The sequence below is a fragment of the Labeo rohita genome, chromosome 21 (assembly GCF_022985175.1).
Source record: "Labeo rohita strain BAU-BD-2019 chromosome 21, IGBB_LRoh.1.0, whole genome shotgun sequence".
In the NCBI taxonomy this organism is placed as follows: domain Eukaryota; kingdom Metazoa; phylum Chordata; class Actinopteri; order Cypriniformes; family Cyprinidae; genus Labeo; species Labeo rohita.
This window is the reverse complement of record NC_066889.1, coordinates 26901657-26922455: the sequence shown is the minus strand read 5'-3', so window position 1 is coordinate 26922455 and position 20799 is coordinate 26901657. Positions and strand designations below refer to the sequence as shown.

General features: G+C 31.7%; 2 protein-coding genes across 4 annotated transcripts; one reads left to right on the top strand and one right to left on the bottom strand.

Moving 5' to 3' along the window:
* Window positions 1–804: 804 nt before the first annotated feature.
* cacfd1 (calcium channel flower domain containing 1) lies at window positions 805–9901 on the bottom strand. Of its 3 annotated transcripts, none has more exons than XR_007825124.1 (6): window positions 9281–9901; window positions 6146–6218; window positions 5932–6057; window positions 5063–5170; window positions 3781–4964; window positions 805–1150 (listed from the first exon to the last, which is right to left on the bottom strand). XR_007825124.1 is itself a non-coding variant. In XM_051093498.1 (6 exons), the coding sequence occupies exons 2-6, from the start codon at window positions 9387–9389 to the stop codon at window positions 4874–4876; spliced, it is 507 nt and encodes a 168-aa protein (XP_050949455.1). In that variant the 5' UTR covers window positions 9390–9499; window positions 9725–9901; the 3' UTR covers window positions 1777–4873. The 3 variants fall into 3 exon arrangements, 2 of the variants coding, with proteins under 2 accessions (XP_050949455.1, XP_050949454.1); XM_051093498.1 differs by lacking the exon at window positions 805–1150 and having other exon boundaries at window positions 1777–4964; window positions 9281–9499; window positions 9725–9901; XM_051093497.1 differs by lacking the exon at window positions 805–1150 and having other exon boundaries at window positions 1777–4964.
* A 1646-nt stretch (window positions 9902–11547) lies between these two features.
* On the top strand, window positions 11548–18650 carry mob1bb (MOB kinase activator 1Bb). Its single transcript, XM_051093506.1, has 6 exons — window positions 11548–11681; window positions 13174–13340; window positions 14977–15070; window positions 15144–15277; window positions 15596–15759; window positions 17227–18650. The coding sequence occupies exons 1-6, from the start codon at window positions 11668–11670 to the stop codon at window positions 17302–17304; spliced, it is 651 nt and encodes a 216-aa protein (XP_050949463.1). The 5' UTR covers window positions 11548–11667; the 3' UTR covers window positions 17305–18650.
* The last annotated feature ends 2149 nt before the right edge of the window (window positions 18651–20799 follow it).

Below are 20799 nucleotides of genomic sequence, written 5' to 3'. Positions count from 1 at the left end.
CCTGATATGCTAATGATGTAAAAAGCCCCACCCCGCAATTTAAGCGTATTAAAATCACTAGATTGAAAGGTGAACATAGTTTAAAACTTAAATTTTTTCCACAGATACGGCTATACATAAAAATATTATATGTTAGAAACTCTTACATAGAGACAGAACAGGAAAGCCAGGAGACAAAAGTCTTTATTTAGCTCATGGGAAAACACAAAAAAGACCTTTTTTTAACACATCATTGCAAAGTCAATCAGTTACATGTCACTGATCCAACACAAATACACAGAGGGACAAAATCACTGCTGAACAGCTAATGACAAATTCAAGTTTCTCCAAATTCAAAAAAGAATTTGAGAATTTGAGATATAAACTAAAAAAAAAGCTAAATTGCAAGACATGACTTTTTTCTTCACAAAATTGTTCATCAAAAATTTACATCTCACAACTGTTCTTTTTTTACTACAGAATAAAACAAACGGTAATTGCGACTTTTTATCTCACAATTCAGACTTTTTTTAAATTCTAAGAATGAAATATTTCTTGCAATTATTTTTTTTCTCAGAATTTGAGATGAAGTTTTCTGAGAAAAGACACAAAATTGTGAGATTAAACATAAAAGAATAAAACATAAAAGGTAATTGTGACTTTTTAATCTCACAACTGACTTTTTTTTCTTGCAGTTGCCGGTTAATGTCTCATAATTGTGACCTTTTTCCTAATTTTCCTAGTTTTTTCCCACAATTCTGAAATAAACCTGCAAAAAAGTCTGCATTGTAAGATATAAACTCAGAATTGTGACAGGCTTCCCCCTAAATTCACCCTAAAACCAATTTTTTTTTTTTCATTTCGGCAATGTATCATTGTAGCAAATAATTTGTAATGTAGCAAATAATTCCAACATTCCAACCCAAAAAACATTCCAACCATGTTACTTTGAGATTTATTTCAATTCTCAAAGTATATTCATGTAGTACAATGGTCGTATTTAAATTTAAATAAATGTGTTTAATTGTTATAAAATAAAACAAACATTGGAAAAAAAAGATTTGTAGGTAAAATACAATCTAGACGTCCTCGACCAATTTCATGAAATTCACCCTTTAAAGACAAAAGGCAGTAACAGTGTGAACACTACGGTAAGAACATGACCTCTGACCTCCAAACTATAGTTCTCTTGTAGTTTGTACCATTGGCTTTCACACCAGCAGTCAGTGTTGAAACTGGCTCAGACAGATGCAAGCAAGCAAACAACACGTCATCACAGCATCATAGCCTGCCAAAAGTTATAACTAATCAAGCAGAAGAGTGCAAACAAACTGAGGAACAAAATGCGTTTGTGGTTGGTCAAACTGAATCAGGATTTCCAGGGCAAGAATTTTGACAACATTTGTGTTTGTTCTTACCATTTCCGTTCAGGTAGGTGAAATATTAGGTTAATATCTTAATTAATTCAGTTGTACATTACCAGTGCATGCTGTTGTTTACATTCGCCAGTATGGCCGCTCATCCGGGTAACTGACCAACACATCTACACATCACTACACATAATTTTATTCATTAAAGCTCATGTTTGATAATCACAAACGTTTTTTCTTACTTGACTATAATGAATTAATGCAGTATAAACGTAATGTAATTCTAATTACCTCTTTCAGTGTTATATTAAAATCACTAGATTGAAATGTGAACATCGTTTAAAACTTAAGTTTTTCCACAGATTATACTTTAAATATTATATGTAAGAAACACAGTGCATAGAGACAGAACAAGAAAGCCAGGAGGTCAGAGACAAAAGTCTTTATTTAGCTCATGGGATAACCGGAAAAAAGACCTTTTTTTTTTACACATCATTGCAAAGTCAATCAGTTACATGTCATTGATCCAGCACAAATACACAGAGGGACAAAATCACTGCTGAACAGCTAATGACAAATTCAAGTTTAGGTTGTGCCGGATAATTTTGGTGTTTCAAAATCTCTTCCCTTCTTTCCGTCAGTAGTGTGTTTGTCAGATAGAGAAGTGTTTCGTTATGTTTTCACATTCAGGAGAATGAGTTAGAGTTAGTGATAAATAATAGTTAATTCTACAAGAAGTCTAGGTGTACATGAGATTAGAGCTGGTTTGTGTGCTGGTGGAGATTGAACTAGATTACAAGCCACAGATGTGTTAGTGGAAATCATTTTACCTGCTGAACATTCATGCAAAACATTTGTGAAAAGTTTCATGAAAGCATGTGAGCATCTAAAAGGATGAATCTCACAAACATGCCCAGATCACATTTTTGTATGGAAGCCTGATTTGGCCATTAAAAAAATAATAATTATGACTTTTTATGTTACAAAACTTTTTTGAAATTCTAAGAATTACATATTGCTTGCAGTTATTTTTTTCTCAAAATTGCAAGACATAAACTCCGAATTCTGACTTTTTTTCTTTGCAAAATTGCAAGTTTACATGTCACAAATGTTTCTTTTTACACTACAGAAAAAAGCATTTTTTATTTTTATTTATCTCACAATCTAGTTTTTATTTGAATTCTGAGAATAAAACATTTCTTTCAATAATTTATTTCTTAGAATTTGAGACGTAAACTTGCAATTCTGAGAAAAAGACTCAAAATTGCGGGATATTAACTCAGAATTCTGACTCTTCTTTGCAAAATTGCAAGTTTACATCTCTGAATTGTTTCTTTTTTTCACTACAGAATAAAACAAACAGTAATTGCAACTTTTTATCTCACAATTCAGACTTTTTTGAATTCTGAGAATAAAAACTCTTGTAATTATTTTTTTCTCAGAATCTGTGATATAAACCTGCAATTCTGAAAGAAAAATGCAAAATTATAGATATAAACTCAGAATTCTGACTTTTTACTTAGCAAAATTTCAAGTTTCCATCTCACAGTTTTCTTTTTTCACTACAGAATTTTTGAATTCTGAGAAAATATTTCCTGCAATTATTTTTTCCTCAGAATTTGAAATATAAACTTGCAATTCTGAGAAAAAAAAAGCAAAATTGCAAGACATAAAATCAGAATTCTGACTTTTTTCTTCACAAAATTGTTCATCAAATGTTTACATCTCACAATTGTTTCTTTTTTTACTACAGAATAAAACAAACGGTAATTGCGACTTTTTATCTCACAATTCAGACTTTTTTAAAATTCTAAGAATGAAATATTTCTTGCAATTATTTTTTTCTCAGAATTTGAGATAGAGTTTTCTGAGAAAAGACACAAAATTGTGAGATTAAACATAAAAGAATAAAACATAAAATGCAATTGTAACTTTTTAATCTCACAACTGACTTGCCAGTTAATATCTCATAATTGTGACCTTTTTCCTCATTTTTTCCCACAATTCTGAAATAAACCTGCAAAAAGTCTGCATTGTAAGATATAAACTCAGAATTGTGACAGGCTTCCATACATTTCACCCTAAAACCAAAGGAATTTTTTTTTCATTTCTGCAATGTAACATTGTAGCAAATAATTTGTAACGTAGCAAATAATTCCAACATTCCAACCCAAAAAACATTCCAACCATGTTACTTTGAGATTTATTTCAATTCTCAAAGTATATTCCTGTAGTACAATGGTCGTATTTTAATTTAAATAAATGTGTTTAATTGTTATAAAATAAAATAAAAAAAAAACATTGGAAAAAAAGAAAGAGATCTGTAGGTAAAATACAATCTAGACGTCCTCGACCAATTTCATGAAATTCACCCTTTAAACACAAAAGGCAGTAACAGTGTGAACACTACAGTAAGAACATGAACTCTGACCTCCAAACTATAGTTCTCTTGTAGTTTGTATCATTGGCTTTCACACCAGCGGTCAGTGTTGAAACTGGCTCAGACAGATGCAGAAACAAGCAAACAACACGTCATCACAGCATCAACAAACCCAGTTGTTTCTTATTCCAGAAAAGAAGCCCTTCTTCAATGCAGCAAGAGACGCACGGCTCGAGACGAAAGACAGAAACGCAAGTTCCTGAAGACGGAAGGTAAACTGCTTGAAATGCACCTCATCATTCAAAAAAAACACTCACACAAGGTTTTCAATAGACCTTAATCAGGGTAGCGGCATATGTAATATGTAAAACACTTTGAAAGTTGTGAGTTAAATTCAGTATGGCATCTAACCTGATTAATGTCTATAAAACAAGCGCAGATCAGACTCTCAGACACTCCAAATATCAAATAAAGAAAGTGACAGCTAGATTTAAGAGCAGCGCATAGCAAAATTACATTCCACCGATTCTTACGAACACCAAACATGCTGCAGCAAAGGATTCTGGGTAAAGGCCAGTTAGCAGAGGCACACAAAACGCACAAACACACTTTGTTTTAATCCCTGCAGAGGCCCTGCAATCACCAAAATGCATTTTTACCATGCCTACACATTAAAATACAAATTAGTTTGTTCTTTTAAAGGATTTACTTAAATGTTCAGAAGAAAGAATTCTGGGAGAAAATCCCAATGGCCAAAAGTTCCAATTCCCTGCGCTGGTGTTGAGGTGGTTTGATACGAGAGACAGAGACGGTCACTGAAGTTAATGCATTCATTTGCACTCCAGCTTTGGTTTAACAAACTAAACTATGTTGGTTTTTATAACGTAATATAAATACTGTGCATGAGAGCGCAATTTAACAAACAAAAAAAATTACTCAAAAGTCATTTTATTAAATAAATCCTACGTAAGGAAACTAGAGAACTGATTTGCGCTGACTGACTCACGCTGTCAGAGGTCAAAGGTTAGCTTAAATACATCCCAACGAACTGTGAGACACTCAGTCGGGTAATGCATGTAGTTACGTGAAGGGAAAAAGAGAGGGAAAGGACGCGACGGAGGTAGAGGAGGTGAAGAGTGGAGGTTCACGGCACTGAGTCGTCTGTCGTTCCTGCCAGTTTCTCTTCGTCGCCCTGTTTTTGGTGCTGCAATCGGGCGTAGCTCACCGCGTCACCTCTGAAACACAGAAAGCAGGCAGTCATCCATCATTTTATGTCAGTAATTCGTAAGAAACTATTTGTTCGGCGTGCAAGTCAATGCAAAAATGAGCTTACTTCTTTCCAAGGGATGCGAGTCCGTACAGCACTCCTGTAGCAAACGCGATGGCATTACCAAACAGAGTTGTGATGGAAAAGCTAAGAAAGATGGGAAACAGCGCCATGCTGAGGGGAAAAAAAAAAAACAAAAACAAAAAAATCAGAATTATGATTTAAAAAAAAAAAAAAAAAAAAAAAAAAACAAAAAAAAAACCTGGTAACATTAATAAATAAATAAATAAATCTAAAAAAATTATATAAAATATATTTTACATTTTTTATATATAATATAAATATATATAAAGTTTAGGGTCAGTACATAAAAAAAATGTAAGACTTTTATTCAGCAAGGATGCATTAAATTGATCAGAAATGAGAGTAAAAAATTTTATAATGTTACAAAAGATTTATATTTCAAATAAATTCTGTTCTTTTGAACAAATTTTGATAAAATGTATCACAGTTATGAAGAAACAACTGTTTTCAACATTTATAATAGTAAGAATTTTTTTCTTGAGCAGCAAATCAACATATTAGAATGATTTCTGAAGGATCATGTGACACTGAAGACTAAAGTAATTAAACTAAAAAAAATCATCTTTACACAGGAATAAATTACATTTTAGAATATATTCAGAAAGAAAACAGCTGTTTCAAATTGTAATAATATTTCACAATATTGTTGTTCAGATATATACATAATTTAATTTAAATAAATAATACATTAGTAATTTAATTAAAATGTAATTTTAAAATTAAAACTGATTGAGCTAAGACTTGTGTTTACAAGTATCTTCTATGAGATAACAAACAGCTCAGTGTTTGATTCAGCTTCAAATGTATGTTTTTACACAGTAACAAAGGGTATAGTTGTAAGCTGCACTCACCCGCAGTAAAACAGGGCTTTCTGCCAGGGCTTCAGACGATCTGCACGTGCCGCAATAGCATTTGCAAACTCCACGAACTGACAGCAGAACGGCACCTCACACAGGAACAACACAAACGCCGTCAACCTAAGGGGAAAAAAAGTTCATTTTCTGAATGGCTCATATACATGGTTTATTGAACATTGAAGTAATGAACGGAAATGTAAGTTCTTACACCATCCAAACTCCAGCCGCGATGTTTAACGGATTTACAGTCACGCAGTTCCAAACGCCCATTGTTGCACATGCTAGAATAAAGAGAGAGAGAAAAGGGTTACATTTTTGGAAATAACATCTATTTTTTTTTTTCATGTAAGCAATAAAACAACATTGTAATTAGTGGTAAATCAAGATGGATTTTTCCATACGATAACCTCAAAATGACCAAATATCAACCAAATATTTGCCCTATAGCCTAGGGTTTCAAGCTAATAATGAATTAAATCATAATTTAAAAAATTATTTTAAAATAAAAACCAGGAGTGCTAGAGGTGCATGCAAAAAGTTGAGAGAAAAACAGTGTAAAAGTAAACACATAAATAAATAAATAATAAAAATTATTAAAACAGTTATTTTAAATTGTAATAATATTTCACAATATTACTGCACTTTTGATTAAATAAATGCATTTTTTGATGAACACGAGAGACTACATTAAAATTTTACAAACCTCAAACATTTGAATGGTAGTCTATACTATAGCTCATATTAAATTCTCTGTTTGTTCATAATACATTAACTAACGTTGCTTTATACAACTTGTAATGGTAAAAATGCATTAGTAGGGTATTAGCAGCAATTAACATTAACCAATATTGTAATAGTAGTGTTCACTGGGGTTTCAAGGGTCTTTGAAAAAACAATAATAACAATAAATAATTTTAAATAACAAAATTATTTTACAATAAAAACCAGGAGTGTAAAAAGTGTAGAGAAAAACAGTGTGTAAAAGCAAATAAACTAAATAATGCTAATAAAATTAAACAAAATTAATAAATAACCATGTTTAAAATAAATAAATGAATGAGTTAAAAATGATTAATATAAAAATGTATCATTTGATTAAAAATAATTTTAAAAAAAAAAAAAATTAAAAAGCAGTCAAAAAAATTACTAAAACTATTTTATTTGTTTACCTGCATGTCATGTGATCATTAACCAATACCAGAGATCTATGAATATGCAAATGCATTTTAAAATTGTTTAAATATTTCCTTATATTTTCCTTATATATATATAATCTCTTAGTTCTTCTGGAGGTTTCAGATCAGAACCTAAAAGTCCATGTTTGTTTAATGCTGGCTGCTTCAGGAACCTGTTATATTTTGTTCAGTAACAGAATGTTCAAAAACACATGGGAAGAAGCAGCTGGTTGACTGGATGGAAGGCAAGCTTTTGTTGGGTTTGATGAGCAGCTGCTTTTGTCATCTGTGTCTCAGCATATGTACAAGAGAACAGAGAACTATTGATGCTTACACACACACACACACACACACACACAGGTAAAACAGTGTGTGAGTGTGTTCAGATCTTGTATAAGATCAATCTTTGTGTCTAATGAATAATACTGAACAGAATAATACTAAAGCAATAAAAAGTATCCGCCTGCGGCCAAATCAATCAATCAGAAACACACAGGTTCTGTTTGCACTGGAGTAGCAGTTTTCAAACTGGGGTCTGTCAAAAAGTAAAAACAATGGAACTTAATAATGGAACTTAACAGAAGCTAAATATTAGAAACTAAATGTATTATAAATATTATAGTAATAATTTTTCACTGTATAAATAGGAAATTAAATCAATAGCTGTTAAATGTTAGGATGAAGATCACATTTGGTGATCTGAAAACCCCCGCACAAGAAAGAGAATATTGTGTTATTAGTTCATAACACATGGTGATCCCTTACAAAAGACACGACAGAACAAAAGGAGGAGAAAGAGCAAGAGAAGAGAAAGTTGCAGTTGCTATGACACCTGTGTTACCATGACAGTGTCTACAAAAAAAGCTCATACAAACCACTCCTGCATCTCAGAGTGAGTTACACCTCAAATATCATCATATTATTACGATATAATGGATTAAAAGTGCTTAAATCACTATATGACCTTATTTCCCACACTTAAACACACAATACTGAAGGAATCCCATATTCATATACCAGTGCATTTGCATTGTACTCCAAGAATACTGCGGTATAACCATTGTATCATATGGTACTTGATTGTGTTGATGCTCCATGACAGAATTTCTATGGGTTTCTATGGGAGTTACTATTTGAAGGTGTGATTGATTAGTCATGCTTTTGTATTGATTAACCCAAAAAGATGAGCATATGTTGGTCTATGATATTGTGACTGATAATAATCAATTATATGGTTCACTTATTAAATCATGGAGGGGTTTGTGGAAATCAGTCTAAAAAAAGAATAAAAATAAAATGAAACAAAATAAAATAAATAAACAGAAACAAATATAAAATAAAAATATATTTTGATTTAAATAAATGAGTAGGAGTAACATAAATACATAGATTAAAATGAAAATAATGTATTTGATTAAAATAATTAAATACTAAATAGAGATTAAAATGATTTAATACAAATAAACAGATTAAAATAAAAATACTATAAAACTGAAATTTTGAATAAAATACAATTAAATAAAGAAGTAAAATAAAATGTAAAAGTAAAATTGAATTAAAAGTTTGATGAAAATAGAAATGTATATAATTATATTTAAATAAGTTTGATTAAATTAATAGATTAAAATAAATAAATACATAATTTGACTTAAATATTGCATTTAACAGTAGAGAGCTATAATGAGTAGAAAAAAAAGCAGCATGATACAATTAATTATTAATATATATATATATATATATATATATATATATATATATATATATATTTTTTTTTTTTTTTTATATAATTTTTCGCTGTATAAATTGGATCTTTATATACAAGCTGGGGTGCTTTGCACTAGATAATCATATTTGGGGGTTCATGGCATCTAAAATGTTAAAAACCCTTGCTGTACAGCTTTGCCTCTAGGAAGTGATGTCATTATGAACATCCTGACATCATCTTTTCATAATTTGATATGCTACAATCAAGGCTGTGAAACCACTAGAAGTACAGCATGACATGTGATTGTGTTGTGTGTAAGACAGTATCCTTGTTGGAAAGGTTTCAGATACCATCACACACGGACACACCTGTCTATCAGGAGCCTCTGCGTGCAGAAACACATGGGTGATGTATTTATTCTGCATTAAACAGCCATATGGCCACAATCACGTGTGATACTTACAGATGCCACCCAAGACACCGGCCAGTTTGCAGATCCAGCGGTACCACCAGGACATGCCATCGTCATCCGTGCCGGTTTTAGTTGGAGCTGCCGCCTCCTCCGAGCTCATTTTCCACCTTTAAATTATTCAGACTCCCAATGTCTCACTTACAACTCACCGGCACCTGCAGTACCAGCGGCGGCCTGAGGGCGTCGCTTTTTCCCCGACGAGGACAATGGCTGGAAAAGTATAGCTGATTGTAATATCAGCCAAATAAACAAATTGCGTAATAAAGTTATCAAACAATCGGCAGCCAAAAAGATCAACGGCAAAATGGATTTTAAAACCGTCCTGGTTAAAAATGATGCTGGAAGGACGCTGCTTTGGCGTTATTTATCTGACGCCGCTCGTCTTATGGTGTTGTAGAGGCAGAAGGCAGCAACACATCAAAATATAATCCAAACCTCTCAAGATCGCTGTCGAATAACGTGTTCGTGAAGAAATCTCGAGTTAAAACGTGTCGTTGAATCGGTGTCCTCAAAGTGAAATAATCCTCGGTGTAATGTCAGTTTAATTTAGTGGAGCTCTTGCTCCTCTTGTCTTGGAGGTTCCCTTGTCTGCGTTGCAATGTGGGTGGAGCCTATAATGCGTCACTGCGCATATGGCGCGTCAGGCGCATCAACCGCGTCACATTTGCGCAGTCAGGAATTTAGTTTATGCACAACTAGTGTGAAGTACAGTTGTGTGTTTAAAAGTGTTTGGCATCACAACTTTTGATACATTTTGAATATAGTCTAGTAATACTAATAATACTTTTAATACAGTATACTGCCCTAATACTGCTACTTCTACTATTAAATATTATTAGACTGAAACATACATTAAAGGTGTATGGTAAACACTTCTAAACATCAACTTTTACTACTAGTACTACTATTACTGTTTGAAGATTATGAGTCTGAATCACAACCAAACTGTTAAAGAAAGGGGAAACACATATCTACCAATACCAAAAAAAAAAAAAAAAAAAAAAAAAAAATATATATATATATATATATATATATATAATTAAATTGTTATCATATATAATTAGGTTTTAAGTAAATAAGTTTATTTAAAATAATTAAAATAATGATATTAGAATAAATAGAGATTAAAATAAAATAATTAGCTTAAAATACATCAATAGAAAAATTATAGAAAATATATTATAAAATGTAATTAATATAATTTTGAAAAATGTTAAATTAAATGAAGTAAAAAAAAAAGATTTTTTAATGTAATTTAGTTTAAATAAAAGCTTGATTAAAACAAAATGTATTTATTTAATTATTTATTTAAAATATATCTTATTTGTAAAATATTATTTATTTATTTATTTTAATTATATATTTAAAACTTAATTATATTATTATAATATAATTATAATTATGAATTATGAATTTAAGCTATTATTTATTTTAATCAAATGTATGTATTTAACATTTACTTGAATTATATCAATTTTAATCTGTATTGTTATTTTAATATTATTTATTTTTATTTAATATAATTTACTTTATTCACATTTTATGCTAAATTTTATTTAAAATTTTATATTATTTTTATATATATACATATTATATATATATATATATATATATTATTTATATATATATATATATATATATATATATATATATATATATATAAGCTTTTTTCTTTATTTTAATCACATTTATTTTTTTTGAATTTTATTTATTATTTTTATTTTAATCTATTTATTTTAATGAAACTTATTTAAATATAATATATGCATCATACTATAGTGAGTAGGAAGAAATAGTAAATGTAACGTTATATTAACTATTTTTCAAACTATATTTTACACATATTTATAATATTTTTTTACAGTAAAAATTGGGTCTTAATGTTGGGTCGATAATATTAATAATAATAATAATAATTTTTAAAATAAAAAGAAATCTATCTATCTATCTATCTATCTATCTATCTATCTATCTATCTATCGTATGATGTTGTTCTGTGATTAATTAAAAAAATCTATATATAAAAATAAAAATAAAAATGAAAATAAAAATAAAAATAAAAATAAAAATAAAAATAAAAATAAAAATAAAAATAAAAATAAAAATAAAAATAAAAGCGTAATCGGAAAACAAGCTGACGTCAGCGACACGAACCATCGCGAGATTTTGTGGCTTCTGCGTTAACACAGATCTCCAAAACATATGTCGACCTTCCCTCTGTGTTTACTCAATTGTAACATGATTTACAGATCTACAAATCACAATAGAGAATCCACAGCGGCTGTGGGAAGTTTGTTGCCAGGTGTCTCTGCACTACACGAAGCAGAAGCTCCGACCGGGATCAGCAGCAGAACTCCGAACCGGCCAGACAGAAGAAGATGAGCTTCTTATTGTGAGTTTGACTCTATGATTTAACGATTATTTATAGACGAATACCATTTTACTCCCTTAGCTCGTCTTGCTAAAGAGCTGTTTGAGTTTTTGAACCGAATTGACTTCAGTTCTCCGCGTGGAGATGGTTAAATGTGTCAGTATTTCAACCTGACAGTTGGGTTAAAAGATGGCAATTTTATTGCAAATGCGTCGGCATCGAGATTAGCCCAAATCTGGCACATTTACACCGGTTTCTTGGCTCTCTGATGTGCGGGGCTGGAAGGGGGGCAGATCTTATGTAATGCATGTTTGTTTCACACTGTGCTGTTCAAAAGCACGTTGTGTGTCTTGTCACTTTGTATTAGAGATCAGAGAGTTGCACTGTGTGCAAATCCTGTGATGCATCCAAAGTTGGAAAATAGTCTGTACTCCATGTTGAGAAACTGAGCTGTTGATGAAATTGCATGAAATGCAATTCTTAGCAGGGAGTGCATGATGTTACATCTGTCATATGAATATGTTTATCCACCCAAAATGCTGGTTAAGTAAGTTTAACAGCCTCGCATCATTCTAATCACATCATTTTGGGAGGGAGCAGGGTGTATTTGCTTTCTGTAATTACTTTAAAGAACATGTTTACATCTTACAAGAGGAAGCCAGTGAGGACATCTCAAATGCAGATCATTTCTCAATCTGATTCTGTAATCTGAAGACTCGGCAAGAGATGTTTGTTATGATGCACTGAAATTAAATTTACTGATAAGGTTGTCTAAAACCATAAGAGAAGTCCGTCGTACAAAAACCGGCCTCCTCAAAACAGCTGAGAATGATTTAATATGGAAACTATTGTGCAGTGCTTGCGATGGTTTGCCGGAAGCATGTGATTTAGGAGAAGTTAAGAGCAAACACAGACATGTGATGTCATTGCCATTGTGATGTTTTTGAATTTCAAGTGAAAAATGGCATGTGCTTTCCTTTGATCGAAACCGGATAAACGACGTGTGCGTCTGAAGATTTGCATTGTTAACCAGATGAGAAATATGTAAAAAATGACATTAGTACACAGACACGTGCTTATAATTATCTTGACTAGGCGGTATTTCGTACAGCCTGTTTTGGCCTTCAGACCATTCAAAATGAAAATGAGTTTTTCTTCATCAGATTTGGAGGAATGTAGCATTACGTCACCTTCTCACCAATGGATGCTGTGTAGTGAATGGGTGCCGTCAGAATGAGAGTCTTAACAGCTGATAAAAACATCACTATAATGAATTTGTTTCTTATAAACACACAGCTTATTACTTATTATCAGCTGTTTGGACTCTCATTCTGACGGCACCCATTCACTACAGAGGATCCATTGGTGACATAATGTTGCATTTCTCCAAATCTGATGAAGAAACAAACTCATTTACATCTTGGAATGTCCTGAGGGTGAGTGCATTTTCATCAAATGTTTGTTTTTGGATGAACTTTTTCTTTAAAACGCCTTTTTTTTAAATCTCCTCCAGCGGAAATCGTTCGTCTAAGACGTTTAAGCCGAAGAAGAATATTCCAGAAGGCTCTCATCAGTATGAGCTGCTCAAACACGCCGAAGCCACACTGGGCAGTGGGAACCTGCGTATGGCCGTCATGCTTCCTGACGGAGAAGATCTGAACGAATGGGTGGCCGTCAACAGTAAGAACCAAGAGTGACATCATGTTTATCATTTATCCCCTTACGCACACCCACAAAGTGAATCATTTGTTCTGTTTCTAGTGTTTTTTGTTATTCCAGATGGTTTTCTTCTTTCTCTCTATGCGTTCAGTTGCTTTTCTCATTTCCAACTTAACAACTTTGACCTTTGACCTATTGATGACACCAAACCAGACCCGTCCTGTCTTTACCGATCACCCAGACAGTCCCGAGAGACTCTGTGTCCATTGCAAAATTGCTTACACACCTCCCCCAACATCCAGTCATATCCAGCAGGATGCAATAGTCTGAGACTACTAGTGGAAATGCTGCTGTTTTGTGTTCTTTTGCAATTTGGAAATGAATATGACTTTCGTGATTGTCTCATTTGTCTCTCTAATCAGCATAGAACTGACTTGAGTAAAACCTGATAATCATGTGCTCCAGCATGATTTCAGATGATTCATGAGCATCTTGTGCGTCAGTGGAAGCAAGAACATGTACCAATTCTAATTAATAATCAAGCATTTTTCCTATTTCCTATTTAACCCTACTTTCCCTTGTCCTAAAAAAGTAAAATAGAAAAAATGAAATGAGATATATTAAATATGAGTATATATTTTTAATTTTGTATAAACACTACCAGTCAAATGTTTTTGAACAGTGATTTTTAGTGTTTTTAAGGAAGTCTCTTCTGCTCACCAAGCCTGCATTTTTTTTTGATCCAAAATACAGCAAAAACAGTCAAATTTTGAAATATTTTTCCTATCTAAAATGTTTTTTTTATTTGAATATATTTTAAAATGTACTTTATTCCTGTGATTTCAAAATCATTCTAATATTCTGATTTGCTGCTCAAAAAACATTTATAATTTTTTAAAGTTGAAAACAGCTGAGTATAATTTTTTTTTTCAGGTTTCTTTGAGTTTAAAGCATCCTTGCTAAATAAAAGTATTAATTTCTATATTTCCTTCCCCAAAAGTTACAAAAAAAGCTAAATTCTGTTAATCAAAGAATCCAAAGAAGCTACTGTTTTAAATATTGATGATAATAATAATAAAAAATGTTTTTTGAACAGTAAATCAGCATATTAGAACGATTTCTTAAGGACCAGGGGACACTGAAGACTGGAGTAATGATGCTAAAAATTCAGCTTTGATCACAGAAATAAATTACATTTTAAATTATATTAAAATATAAAATGGTTATTTGAAAAAGTAAAAATATTTATAAATTGTGCTGTTTTTGCTGTACTTTGGGTTAAATAAATGCAGGCTTGGTGAGCAGAAGAGACTTTTTTAAAAAGCATTACAAATCTTACTGTTCAAAAACTTTTGACTGGTAGTGTATATTAAATATTGTTAATAAATAAAGATTCACATGATAGGTGACACTAATTTGACCTGGAAATAACTCAGAATGTTAGTTTTTTTATATATATATATTTTAAATGTTTTAAAATTCTAAATTCTATTTAACCAGATTTAAATTTAAATTTTAAATATGTTCTTTGACTTTTTGATCTGACTGTACACTGTGTCTCACTCTGTTTCACTGTAAATACAGCAGCCATACTACTTTTCTAGGTGGAACCAATAAAACAATAAATATAAATGTTTCTGTTTGGTTGTTTCTGCAGCGGTGGATTTCTTTAACCAGATTAACATGCTGTACGGCACCATCACGGATTTCTGCTCTGAGGACAGCTGTCCGGTCATGTCTGCGGGACCAAAGTGAGTGTGTTTGAACAGTGAAGAATAAATAATGGTGTCTTTGTCTCTGCATCACTCATCTCTTTTCCTTTAGATACGAGTATCATTGGGCAGATGGGACCAACATTAAGAAGCCTATTAAATGCTCGGCTCCCAAGTACATTGATTATCTGATGACGTGGGTTCAAGATCAGCTGGATGAGGAGACCCTGTTTCCTTCTAAAATAGGTACTGGTGCAGTGTTATTTTAGCATCATTGAGGTACTATTGTAGCTTTTATTAATAACATGTTATATTGTCTGTTTTCATTTTAGTTTTAGTTCTTTGTATTTTTTTTTTTAAATGTCAGTATATATGTTTTTATATATTATATATTTAATAATGTTCTCATTAATAAATAAGAAATGTTGCTTTTAAAGCAGCTAAAATAAAATTTGTTTTAAAGTTATTTCAGTTAATGTTTGTTTTATATGAACTTTACCATATTCATAATGTCTATAATAGCAGGTTTTGTGGTATTTAACTCCATCTGTCCCACCTGTCCAGGTGTTCCCTTCCCCAAGAACTTCATGTCTGTGGCCAAAACCATCCTGAAACGTTTGTTCAGAGTTTATGCTCATATATATCATCAACACTTTGACGCCGTTATGCAGCTTCAAGAGGAAGCTCACCTCAACACGTCTTTCAAACACTTCATCTTCTTTGTACAGGTGCGGTCACTGCTTTATGCTTATTATGAACATCTTTAAAAGTGCCTTAACAAGTCTTAAGTGGCTTACAGCTTTATTATATGGCAGCAATAGCAAATGACAAAATATAGCAATTAATAGTCAAAACAAACAACTTTTCTCCCAAGTTATACAATTTATTAGTATAAATGTAGGCTTTTTTCAGTTGTCAAGCAACTTAATATAGTATTCAAATGATATGGGATCAGCAGTTTGTGCATATTGTCTGTTTTACAAAAACTATGGGGCTTATTTTAGAGGTAGAGCTATCTGTAAAAACTTTTTTTGTGATGGTCATAAATTTGTGTTTTATCTGAAACTATATTGAAATTAATTCAGATTGCATCTCAATTAAAAATGTAAACAATGTAAGTGAACAGTGTGCAGTTTTCAGTAAAATATGCAATAAATGTGTAATATGTTTTGCTCAAATGATATATGAAAAGGGGTGCTTTTTTATTCATAAAAGATGCATTAAATTGATCAAAAGTGACAGAAAATACATTTATAATGTTATAAAATTTCAAAGAAATGCTGAAATGCTTCCACAAAATATTAAGCAGCAGAACTGTTTTCAACACTGATATTAATAAATGTTTTTAGGCAGAAAGTCAGCATATTAGAATGATTTCTGAAGGATCATGTGACAGTGAGGACTGGAGTAATGATGCTAAAAATTTAGCTTTGCGTCACAGAAGTAAATTACATTTTAAATTATATTCAAACAGAAAACTCTTATTTTAAATAGTAATAATATTTCACAATATTACTGATTTTACTGCATTTTTAATCTAATAAATGCAGTCTTGGTGAGACTTAATTTGGTTTAGTTTTCAGTAAAAAATTAGTTTGCAATAAAAAAATACAGTTTACTCAAATTTATGAAAAGGGTTGCTTCATTTGTTTCAAATTGCACAGGTGATTTTTTTTTATTTTATTTTTTTTGAAGAAATTAATACTTTTATTCATAAAGGATGCATTAAATTGATCAAAAGTGACCTTAAAGACATTTATAATGTTATAAAATATTTCTATTTCAAATAAATGCTGTTCAGTTTTCCCAAAATATTAAGCAGCACAACTGTTTTCAGCATTGATATTAAGAAATGTTTTTGAGCAGCAAATCAGCATATTAGAATGATTTCTGAAGGATCATGTGACACTGAAGACTGGAATAATGATGCTGAAAAATCAGCTTTATGTCACAGAAATAAATTGCATTTTAAATTATATTCAAACAGAAAACTGTTATTTTAAATAGTAATAATATTTCACAGTATTACTGATTTTACTGCATTTTTAATCAAATAAATGTAGTCTTGGTGAGCAGAAGAGACTTAATTTGCAAACATTAAAAATCCTTAACAATTCCGAACTTATGAACTGTATTGTAGTTTTAATGTTCTTGAATTTTTAATTAATTAAATCAATTATTTTGTCTGTTTTCAGGAGTTTAACTTGATTGATCGTAAGGAGCTGGCGCCTCTTCAAGAGCTCATTGAGAAACTCACTACAAAAGACAGATAAACTGAGACGAGGAGAGGAAAAGAAGCTAGCAATGAAGAAAAACAGTGATCCTGCTCTCTCTTCTGACTCTCCTTCTATCTTTTGCTTTGTACAGATAATTTTAACCCCGCAGCACTACTAGACAAACCATAGTGAAGTGAAGGAACGGCACAATACTAATATTTCTAAAAGGATCATACTGATTTTTGCTATTTGATGACAACATAATGGCAGAATAACACGGTTGCATATGATTTTAAGCCCTTCACGTTATTGGTTTAGTTTGGTGACTGATAGGAAGGGGTTTTAACCTATGAGAACTGAGCTTAGTACAAACTACAGTGATTCAGTGCTGTAGCATTGATTAGGAGATTCGCTTTCTTTGACTAGTGTGAATGTTAAAGGCTGTTTGATTCTTCAGTGCTGTAATGCTGACAGCAGCAAGATGGAGTTAAATAGCTTAAGTCGATTTTCCTATGCAATAATGATCTTGTTGTTTGTCCTCACTGGTGTTATTGGACAGAACTGTTGTTTCAAGTTCATATCAGAGCTTGTTTCGTAAGTATACATTTCGTATTTAATATCGGTCACTATGAAGGTTTATTTTAGACAGGTTTCGAATACTGACATGTGAATTTTGCATGCTGGAGGACCCACATGGCTGATGGGAAGTGTTGGCCTTGACTTTATATCTTATGCTGTGTGTCAACACATGCATAACATGTATGACAGCAGCACAGTCTCTGATAAGATATTTGTTTTGCACAAGCCATGGCTGTTTCAGTTTTCTTTGTTTTCGTAAAGCATTGAATTTGTGCAACTGGGTTGCCAAACATTTCTTAAATATTTAAATCATGGCGCCCATTTGAAATATACTTATTCGTACGGTCAATATTCAGCACGTTGATGAGTTACGCTTTACGGTTATGGTTAGAAATATTCAGCATTCGGTTCTGATGACTGTGGGTTTTTCTTCTCTACCTCCATTTTAACCTTTTTCCATCTCTTTTCTTCTATTAACACTTTTATAGTTGTTTAAAATGCTTAGATTTATGTTTGGATGTTTTGAAGTTATATTGTTTCATGAATGTAATAGTTTTACTTCTAATGGTTTGGGCTATGCCATAGTGTAAAAGTGCCAACCGCTAATTAATATCGGACAGATATGAAGTATTTATAGAGCATTTTTGTCACTAAAATGAGAATATATTTTCCCTGAACTGTAATATAATTAGGGTAGGTTAGATGTGTAAATACATGCATACGATTTCCTAATATTGTTCTAGTTTACATGAATAAAACAATATCACTGACTGATGTTATTTTTGCTGTACATAGAGCAAAATAAAACCCTCCTCTTAACATTTTATGTGTATGTATGTTTTATATTTACACTGTGTGCAGAATTATTAGGCATGTTGATATTCTGGTCATATTTTTTTTTCCAAACACATTTTACCAATTCCAAACCACATCAGTCTTAATAACTACTGTTAATTTTGTATTTAATCATTTATATGTGATATATAATTGTCCATGAAGGCTGGAAGTGAAAAACTCTGGAAGTCTGGAAGTGTGCATAATTATTAGGCATGTTTTCTTTTACAAATAAAATGAGCCAAAAAAGAGATTTAACCCGGACTGAAAAGTCCAAATTATTAAATGCCCATGAGAAGAATGCAATACTAATGCATTACAAGAATTTGCAAAGTTAAGGCTTGACCATTGGACAGAGAAATGCTTGAGTCTGCATGGTCAGAAAAAACAGGTGGAGAAGAAAAGATGCATGTTAACTGCAAAAGAATTAGGAATTAAGGGGAAGAATTAGGTGTGACACCATCAGGAACCGTTTCCAGTTCTCCAGCGCCACCATTTTCCAGAACTGCAACCTACCTGGAGTCTTCAGAAGTACAATGTGTCAGGTTCTCAGAGACTTTGCTTGGTAAAAAATTCTAAAAAATGCCCCTGACTTAATAAGAATGACAAGCTGACGTGTTGTGAAATACATGACAGTTTTTTTTTAATTTTTTTTATAGGCTTTATAGACAGATAAGTTGAAAGTGACTCTTGCAGGACAAGCATCACATTCTCTTGTGCCTCTGATTCAAGAATTTATCTTCCAAAATCTGGCAGTACATTTTGGGAGTTCATGTTTAGTCTCCAATCCTGAAAAGTCTGACTTGCAGAGATGGACTAAAATGAACTCCCAAAACGTACTGCCAGATTTTGGAAGATAAATTCTTGAATCAGAGGTACAAGAGAATGTGATGCTTGTCCTTCAAGAGTCACTCTCAACTTGTCTATAAAGCCTATAAAAAAAAAAAAAAAAAAAAAAAAAAAAAAAAAAAAAGAAACTGTCTTCATGTATTTCACAACACATCAGCTTGTTATTCTTAAGTCAGGGGCATTTTTTAGGATTTTTTACCAAGCAAAGTCTCTGAGAACCTGACACATTGTACTTCTGAAGACTCCAGGTAGGTTGCAGTTCTGGAAAATGGTGGCGCTGGAGAACTGGAAACGGTTCCTGATGGTGTCACACCTAATTCTTCACCTTAATTCCTAATTCTTTTGCAGTTAACATGCATCTTTTCTTCTCCACCTGTTTTTTCTGACCATGCAGACTCAACAAGCATTTCTCTGTCCAATGGTCAAGCCTTAACTTTGCAAATTCTTGTAATGCATGAGTATTGCATTCTTCTCATGAGCATTTAATAATTTGGACTTTTCAGTCTGGGTTAATTCTCTTTTTTGGCTCATTTTATCTGTAAAAGAAAACATGCCTAATAATTATGCACACCTGAATATAAGGAGTTTTTCACTTTCAGCCTTCACGGACAGTTATATATCACTTACAAATGATTAAATACAAAATTAATAGTAGTTATTAAGATTGTTGTGGTTTGGAATTGGTAAAATGTGCTTGGGGAAAAAAATATGACCAGATTATCAACATGCCTAATAATTCTGTGATGCCTAATAATTCTGTAATTCTGTGGCTGTTTCCCGGTAAAGCAGCTTTTTAATTTTGTTTATTGTTTAACAGACTGCCAGTCAAAAGTTTTTGAACACTAAGATTTGCTCATCTAGCCTGCATTTATTTAATCCGAAGTCCAGCAAAAGCAGTAATATTGTGAAATATTTTTACTATTTAAAAAAACAGCTTTCTATTTGTATGTATTTTAAAATGTAATTTATTCCTGTGATCAAAACTTAATTTCCAGCATCATTAGTCCCCAGTGTCATGTTATCCTTCAGAAATCATTCTAATATGCTGATTTGCTATTAATGTTTTATTATTATTATCATTTTTTTTAAAACAGTTGAGTACTTTTTTTTTCAGGATTCTTTGAATTTATGTTAATATTTAAAAATTTGAATATTTAAAAATTTAAATTTTATTTAAATAAAACCGTTTACAGGTAAAGCAATTTTTAAATATTGTTGATATAAATTACCGTAAGTGATCGTAAGTGGTTTTTTTTTTTCTTTTTAGGCAATAACAATCAACTGCTGTTG